The sequence below is a fragment of the Tripterygium wilfordii genome, chromosome 22, assembly GCF_013401445.1.
Source record: "Tripterygium wilfordii isolate XIE 37 chromosome 22, ASM1340144v1, whole genome shotgun sequence".
NCBI classification, from domain to species: Eukaryota; Viridiplantae; Streptophyta; class Magnoliopsida; order Celastrales; family Celastraceae; genus Tripterygium; species Tripterygium wilfordii.
The window spans coordinates 916214-925318 of NC_052253.1; the positions used below are offsets into that span (position 1 = coordinate 916214).

The 9105-nt window shown below is 38.8% G+C and overlaps 2 protein-coding genes across 2 annotated transcripts; both read left to right on the forward strand.

Annotated features, from left to right (window-relative positions):
* Nucleotides 1-639: 639 nt before the first annotated feature.
* LOC119991587 (zinc finger CCCH domain-containing protein 3-like) lies at nucleotides 640-5513 on the forward strand. The gene is made up of 7 exons (XM_038837924.1): nucleotides 640-1080; nucleotides 1477-1646; nucleotides 1989-2042; nucleotides 2968-3084; nucleotides 3240-3551; nucleotides 4356-4619; nucleotides 4845-5513. The coding sequence occupies exons 1-7, from the start codon at nucleotides 1017-1019 to the stop codon at nucleotides 5175-5177; spliced, it is 1314 nt and encodes a 437-aa protein (XP_038693852.1). The 5' UTR covers nucleotides 640-1016; the 3' UTR covers nucleotides 5178-5513.
* Nucleotides 5514-6968: 1455 nt separating this feature from the next.
* On the forward strand, nucleotides 6969-8345 carry LOC119992175 (ethylene-responsive transcription factor 3-like). Its single transcript, XM_038838837.1, has one exon. The coding sequence runs from the start codon at nucleotides 7231-7233 to the stop codon at nucleotides 7876-7878; it is 648 nt and encodes a 215-aa protein (XP_038694765.1). The 5' UTR covers nucleotides 6969-7230; the 3' UTR covers nucleotides 7879-8345.
* Nucleotides 8346-9105: the final 760 nt, after the last annotated feature.

Sequence of the window (9105 nt, forward strand, 5' to 3'; positions counted from 1 at the left end):
ATAATAACAAGCACACAAATATGTATGGTATTAGTATTTTTTTAACAAGCACATCCGATATGTGCCTGGTGGCATGTGCGAACACAAGTATCACAAGAGTATTGTTTGCAGTGTGAATCAAATTTAAAACTTCCCAAATCAATATAGTTTGCTCATAGAGAGATTCACCATTTGTGCGATACCATTAGATTATCACACAAATGATTAAAAGATATTATTGCATATTAATCTCTCTAGTTTAATCCATAAAGGGCTTTTCGGTGGTATGTCATCATTCATATACTAATTTATGGAGAGTAGATATTTCATCAAATCAAGTTATAATTGAAAACAAATTCGAGAATATCAGTCTCTCTGTCACATGGAGCTCGTCTTGTATAGTAGGAGTTGATACATACATACATACATATGTATGTATATATTTGATTGTATTAATTAATGAAGTAGTTAAAAGACTTGGAAGGAAACATGAAAAGCCCAACTAAGTAAAAAAGCCCATGTTCTCTTGTCACTCGGAGTCTCGGACAGCTTAACCACCGTACGTTACTGTTTACGCCATAAGGGCCAATGTGGGAATTTCACGTAACAACTCAATTTATTGTGAAGTTTCGGTTTCCCATTCAGGCGAGGAGATCCGAAATTTTCACACCGAGAACCTGAAAAAGAAAAGAAAAGAAAAAGAAAGGGGACGGAAAAAGAGAGAGAAGGAAACAAAACAAAACAAAACAAGGAGAATTTATCGAGTCGGAATATTTTTTTTTGGAGATTTCTCTTTCGTTCTTCGTTGCTTATTCGTGATTCCGAAACCTTTCCCTCTTTCACATTATCTTATTCAATTCACACAGCCTTCGATCGTTTCATAGTTCCCTTACGATGAAGAACTTATCTATTGCTCTTATTGCATATGTTTGATTGTGTTTCTTACGTTTGATTGTTTAGAGGATCGAGTATTATGTTTAGGTTTTGATTGTTTATTGTAACTGAGTTAAGGATTTTATAGAATTTCTGTGCCACCAATGCCTGATAATCGGCAGGTTAAGAGTAATGCTGTATCAAATCAACCGACTGATGGCATAGAAGGTACTGGGTTCAATTTTTCCTGTCGAGACTTGAAAGCATAGGGATCTTACAGAATATTTGATATATACTTGGTATCAAATTGCACAATTTGTGAGGTTGTTTGGTAGATGTCACTATATATGTGTAGTTATAGTAAGTTTCCATCTGGGTTTTCAAAAGTATGTTTGATGGAATGAAATTGACAATCTGAAAAGTTAGGTTGTTCAATCTAATTAAGATTCTAATTTAGAATTGTCTTTTTAGTCCAATATGTTAAATAATTGGAAATTGATCAAGTGTTTGGCTCTTTCTTCTAGTTTCCTAGTATGCGTTTGTGCTTTTGATAGTTTTGATCGTAGATGTATGCCTTTGAGAAGGTTCTAATTTGATGATCTGGGCTTCTTTTGTGCTTCATAGAAGCGATAAGGCGGTTGGAAGTTAATGATGATCAAGAGCCTGGTGGCCTGGTTCAGTCAAGCCCCTATCCGGATCGCCCCGGTGAGCCGGATTGCTTGCATTATTTAAGGACTGGGATCTGTGGTTATGGAAGCAATTGTCGTTTCAATCATCCTTCTAATGCTACACAGGTAATGTAGTTTTTCACCATGAGTAAGGTCTTGCTGTTAGGGGCGACCACACTTAGTTTTCCTATAGGGAAGCGAGGTGTTTCTATAATTGTTCTCATGCTATACAGGTAATTTATTTTTCATTAGTAATAAGGTCGTACATTTTATGGTGACCCTTATGTGCGAGACTTATGTGTTCCTTTCTGTTATGAAGTTTATTTATCAATGATGTGAATTGTGTGATGAGCAAGTTTCTCTTGTGTTTTCATCTTATTTATTCACGATTGTTCTATATTATCTAGTAATATTTTGTGTGGTAGCATATGCTTTTGGTGGGTTCTGATCCCATCACTATTCATGCAGGGTGATCAGGTTAAAGAAGAACTCCCAGAAAGATTTGGGCAACCTGACTGTGGGGTATGGTTGTCCCTGGTTTAGACTTTAGACTGCTGCTGCAAAATTTTTCCATATAACTGCTTGTTTGCTTTTTCCTTTTTCGTTTGGCATAGAGAGGAGCCATTCAATGCATATAACTGCTTGTTTGAGTTATAAGAAGTCTTTTACTTAAGAAGTCCAAGCTGTCAATATAGATCTCCACAAAGTTTAATAAAAAGGTAGTTCAATTGAAATTGCTCTAACTACCATCTACTTAAAGAGGCTGTTGGCAAGAGAGTTTAGTTGTGCCATTTAGTTTTATTTTCCTTTTCGTTTCATTTTAGATATTTCTTTTCCCTTCTCCTTCATCACTGAAAAGGACTGTCAGAATTTTAATTATATCACACAATATGGTATTTGTAAAAGTATCAATTGTTTCATTTGTTACAAAGATGTAGTTTCTGATTTAGGGAGACAGATTTTGGCTATTAAGAACACTGTGTTGAGTCACTGAAAAAATAATGAATATGTGGTCATTTTTCCATAAGTGCTATCAGTTACTTCTATTTCAGGTTAGTCAGGTCAATATATAATATATAGCACCCCATGGTTGAGTTAATTCAACAATCATTACTCAGTTGATTTACTTAGGAGCATGAGATGGTTTGTCAATTTATACTCGGCTGGTATGTGTACTGTGAAAACCTTGCCCTGGAACCTTGTAAAATTATAGAGAACAATAAAGATCTTATGTGTTTTAGACTGAAAAAGTAAACTTTGTAACTTGGCTAACTGTGGTGTATGATTGTTTGAAATCCTTTGACTTGATGAGAATAATATGAGGCTCATAATTCATTGATCTGTTGCCTGTTGGTAAACATGACTTCTCAATCTGTATACTAGCTATGTTATTGCATTATGCCATCCAGTGCATGTAAGATTATCTGCTTCCAAATATGCCTTGCAGTATTTTCTAAAGACAGGGACCTGCAAATATGGATCAACATGTAAATATCATCACCCAAGGGACAGGAACGGGGCGGGACCTGTATTGTTCAACATTCTTGGACATCCCATGCGGCAGGTTCTTGCTTCTTTTGACATCCTCCAGCTTTATCTGTGAATATTTCTGCATTTGATCTAGGTTGATCAATAAGTTTCTAGTTTTCATTTGACACGGGTTTAGATTTCATGGGAAAAAATGTTTAAAGTCTATGTTTATACATGATTTTGTGCCAGGATGAGAAGTCATGCCCTTATTACATGCGGACTGGATCTTGTAAATTTGGAGCTGCATGCAAGTTCCACCATCCCCAGCCTGCATCTCTTGGAACTAGCTATCCAGTTGCTGGACCTGCTGCTTTTGTTTCTACAGGACCATCAGCCATTTCCTCAGCAGGCCCCCCTTACATGGGCGGCCCTCCAACTTGGTCATTACCACGAGCTCCATATATGTCTGGTCCACGTTCACAAGGTCCTCAGACCTATATTCCTGTTGTTTTTTCTCCTTCTCAAAGCATTGTACCCGGTCAAGGCTGGAATGCTTATGTGGTGAGTGCATGTCCTTTTGAGCTGAACACTATCAAAATTGCTATTATTTGTTGAACATGGCATCTTCATATCGAAGATTCTGCTTTGCAAATTGTTTGTTGTTGCATTTTTTTCATTCTCTAATAGACACTTCCCTCTCTCTTACTTTGATATAGATGCGTACAGATTCAGTTTTTAAATTGTTGCGATCCATGTATGTACTTTTAGTTATTTATGTAAATCTTCTAATTCTTTATCATTGCACCTTTTATCTGGTTTTATTGACTGCATAATGGAAAAGCTCTCAAGGGACCCTGCTGTTGTTACGAATCACCTCCTTTGTACACAAATCTGGCACTTTTAGTTTTTAGGATGATGTAAAGGGCAAACAAGATTTGAGAATATTAATAAAAGCTAGAACCTTGGTGGATGAATACTAACCATACATTGTTGTTGTTGATTGTCGGAGATCATTATCTATTTTTTGGGAAAAGAAATGAATTCCGTGCATTATGATGGCAAGTGTAGTTTATTTTCCTTGTAAGCTATCTGTGAACAAATTGTTATCCTGCATGCATTGATGTTTGGAAGCAGTGATCTAATCAGGCTGTAGGATTTAAACCCGAAACGTATTCCCCTTGAGGATGAGTGCCAGCTTAGAAGTAAGAATAATTTCAATTTTCAAAAAGCATCACGATAATCATTTTTGGTTTATTTCTGTTATGTAGCTTAGATATTGGACAAAAGTTGAATTCTCTGTGCCAGTTTTTGTTGGTTCCGTAATTGCTCACTGTATATTCATATTATCTCATTCCCTTTAAGCAGGGGAACCTGAGTCCTCCATCTTCCACCAATGTTCTTGCTTCCAATCTTGTTTACAACTCTAGAAATCAGGGTGACTTGAGTTCCAGCAGGCAGCTGCAGATGGTATCAACACCAGGTCAGAATTTCCCAGATAGACCTGACCAACCAGAATGCCGCTATTTTATGAGCACTGGCACATGCAAGTATGGATCTGATTGCAAGTACAATCATCCAAAGGAAAGGATTGCACAACCACTTTTTGACAACGGGCTTCCTTCAAGACCTGTAAGTTCTGTGAGATGTTTACATTTCTTTTGGACTTGTTAATTTATATTCTTTAAAAGTAATTTGAGTTATTCGTCAGAGAATTCAAGACAATGCTGTATATGATTCACCAAACACAGGGAATAAGAGAGGCTTTCACAATTACTAGAGCATTTGTGTTTTGTTTGTGAATAATGTTGATTACTCCGAAAAATTCGATACTTATCGTTCTTTTTACTTATGCAGGGGCGAGCTGTATGTCCAACCTACAGTTCGTATGGACTCTGCAAGTATGGGTCTACTTGCAGATTCGACCATCCCTTTTTGGGATATCCTTATGGTTTGAGCCTGCCTCCTCTACCCATACTTGATCCATCTTTCACAACTTACCCAATCATGCAGGCAGCCCATTTGTCTGAAACTTCTCCATCCTCAAAGGTACCTGGTTGGGTTCGAAGTCCAAATCCTGCAAGCAACAAGCATGAGAATTCAGTTACAAAGGTTTCAGATGACCCACCTGAAGAGGGTAGTTCCCCACCACATTTGTCTCAGGCTTCTTCAGAACCTTCACATGGTTAACTCAGTTGAAGTTGGTCAATTTTGTTCTATCTCGACTCATGCTTTTTTATACCCAGGACCTTTTTTATGACATGCTCACATGCACCTCCTGCCTTACATTTTACCTGTGTTTTCTGGAGAAATAGATTTTTCTTTTCAAGATCGTTGTAATGAGCAAAAGTTTGTGGCAGGGATGGCATTTTTTTGTTATGAATAAAACACGGGTGAAAAAATTGTACCATTTAAGTTCCCTCTCTTGGATGCTAGCCACAATTTATCGTCGTAGATGTCCATTTTCATCATTTTCGATACAAATGTTCGACGTGATTGAGCGAACCCATTGCTTTCTTGTGGTAATGGAGTTTTTGCATTGCATATAACCAGCTTGTGGTCTGGTTGCTTTGTAGGATATGTTATATACCATGCAATGACAATGCATAAGACTTGCAAGGACCGTTTCGGGTCATCCCATCCCCGTTCCACCCCCTTTCTAATCGTAGATTTGAACGTGGATCATGTGGTTTTAATACATTAATCCCCTTGTAAAGCACAAGTTCATGGAGTGGAAAATTCCCAGACTTGCACGCCTGAAATGGTTTTTCAGAACTGGTAGTAATGTGAAAGCTGGCTTTCATCAGGACATTAGAAAATATCTGGGATAACAAAGTGAACCAACCGCCATGTTATATGTCACAGCCTTGGGTGTTCCTTTCCGGCCGAACCATGTGAATTCCATATCAAGATTTGGAGATTTTTTCCTGTATTTTTTCTTTTCAATATATGGTAGTGCAGAAGGATTAAACAATTGGAAATTATTAGGCATGGAGGCACAACGGGAGGGGATAATTCTGTCAATAACTCAATATGACTATATATTTCCTGGCACGTAATTTATGGCTTTTGTATGATCTGATAGGCTCCAACCGACGCCCTTTGCGTGCAATGCCATGACTACCGACTGCCTTTTCTGTCATATGATATGGTGAAGGTGAACTACCCTGAAACGTTTAAAAAAGCTGCTCGTTTTGGACGGCTAACGTGCGTTTTGTGTAAAGCCAGTGATGGCAAACTTGTTTTTCAAGTAATTTCATTCGATTCGTCAAGCATTGATACACTTGATTTCCGGAATGAACGTTTCTGGATAATTGTGCGAGTATGAATTATCATAGAAATAAGACCTTAATATATATGACATATTTCTTATATACACATTGTACATATAGATTGGGATTTTGGTTATGATCACACTCAAAATTGGACCGACTTCTCGACTGTTCGATAACCGATTGTTAGGTTTTGCAGGCGTCTCAGTTGATTAGACTAGAGGACTAGTGGGACAGCTTGATATTTAGAGCTCTCAATAGAAACACCCATGAGACTTGAGCTTGCGACATCCTACGATCACATTCAGCCAACAACTTGTAAATTTTTTTTCCCGAACATTTTTTCCTTTGTAAAATCAAAATATCAAAGGTAACACATGATAAAAGGCAACAAATGTGGGTGACAAAATTCAAATCTTGACAATTAGGAATATTATCTCAATATTCCATATCTTAATTTATATTGTTAAAGAATTATGTTTTAATTATAATAAAAGTATAAAACATAGTGGATTCATGTATTGATAATGGAATCATGTTCATAGACACGCATAGTGGTCAAGAGAGTCAAAGAACCATCAACTTCGTGGCTGTGGAACACAAACTTGTCCCGTTTCCATTGACACTACATAAAATGGCATTCTCGTCTTTTCACAACCCCCAACGTCACGCATAATAAATAAAAAAGCCAAAATCATAGATCGCAGTGAACCGGGCTCACCAGTTCCCTGAAGAAGGAAAGAGAGAAGACAAGAAAATCCATTCGGGAGGGAAGAAGAGAGGAAGAGGAGAAAAAGGAGAGTGATTCAGACAAGTAAAGAGAAAACCAAATCATGATTGAGAGACAAAGTTAACATAATCGCTTCCAAAGGAGTGGTGGTACTGGTGGTGGTCGCCATACCCTAAAATCTCCAAATTCATCCCCACCCACCGTCTCCCGAATATCCGAAATCTCCATATCCGGTTCAGTCATGCGGCGGGGGAGGACAGGCAAGGCGGCGGTGGATCCAGCGGTGGTTGAAACGGCACCGTTGAAGCAGCAACAACGACAAACAATCGGGTCCAAGGAAGTCAGATTTAGGGGCGTTAGGAAGCGGCCATGGGGCCGATTCGCTGCCGAGATCAGAGACCCGGGGAAGAAGACGCGTGTCTGGCTTGGTACGTTCGACTCGGCTGAGGACGCGGCTCGAGCTTACGACGCCGCGGCTTGGTCTCTACGCGGACCTAAGGCGAAGACTAATTTTCCTTTACCGAATAATCAGACTCAGATTCATCTGCATCACCAACATATCGCTGATTCCAATTCCGACGCCGTTCAGGTTAATAGGCCGACAAGCAGTGGCATGAGTTCAACTGTGGAATCTTTTAGTGGACCTAGGGTTTCGAATCCGGTTCTTTCTGTTACACGGGTCGCCCAGAGACCCATAAAGCTGGTCTCACCGGAGGATTGTCACAGTGACTGTGATTCGTCGTCCTCCGTTGTGGATGATGCTGATGATTGTTATGTGCTTTCCTCTTCTTTCCGTAAAGTCCTGCCATTCGATCTGAACTTACCTCCTCCAGTGGACGACATTGATTTCGGTGGCGATGATCTACAAGCTACTGCTCTCTGCCTCTGATGGTTCGGCCTGAACTGAAATGGTTATTTTTTATGTTTTCTTCTAATTCAATGTCTAATTTTCTCTGGAGGATGATTAAAGAAAGAATTGGGTACTTGATGGTGGAAGTGGAAGAGTATTTGAGTTTTCATCACAATTTGCGTCTCTCTTATGCGTTTACATGATCTAATGGTTTCTTTTCTGTATTTTCACATGGTTGTGTGATCTGGGTCTGGGGTGTTTCTTCAACATGATGTCTCTGTATTGTTAAAGGATATGCTGTCTGATTTACATGATTGTGGGTCTGATAAGGAGTTTTATCTTCTGATCTGATGCACATCATCCGCCTATTGTGTATATAAAAAACAATAACAGTTTAGTTTCTGCCATCAGAAACATGAAGATTTTGTTCTGTATGTTCGTAGAGTTGGTCTGCATTGTACTTTACAGATGTGGAATGAATGGTCTCTTGCAGCTTTGCCATGGAAGCCTCAGCTAGTGTTAGTTGATTTTTTTTTTCCTGGCATAATTGAAGGGTTTCCATATATTATTGTTGTGTTTGGGGATAAGAACGAAACAAGTTTAAGCATTTGTCATTGTGAACTGGGATGTTCATTTAGCACAATATGGAATGCTAACAAAAATGGTTAAGTTAGCTGTTGACACTCACTAGGTTCTGTTCCTAAAGATTATTTTATTTTCCTTGAAGCCCTATAGCGAGTGGTTCCCCGACTCGATTTGGTCTTATTTCCTCATTGGATTTCGGCCAAGGGCTTAATCACAATTAGCTGATTTGTGAATATTGCATGTAGTTAGTGAGTTTATCATTGAAGTGGAGTCCAATGGGTTGAACTTACAGGGGATTCTCTCATTAGAAAAACAATATGAAATGTTTTTGGGGAAGTAGAGTAGTGTAGTATGTGAACTTAGAATCACAGCCAGTGAACAAGATGGCCATTGTTTTAATGAGAAGATGGAGAAGTGGGGAAGAGATGATGATAGTGTGTTGTGTTGTGTTGTTCACATGTTGATGGGGTTTGTGATAAGTGCTATTAATTGCACATGTAATGAGGATTCTTGTACCGATACCCTTGTCTCTCTCTGCCCGTAGCCCAAGGCCCCGGCAGTGGCAGTGTGGCACCCTTCCCTAGCTTCACTTGTCACATGCTTGCATTTATTTAGTTAAAGTAGGTAGAAAATTGGTTATAAAGAGTTTATGAGATCGAGGAGGAGGAAGAGTGATCTCGG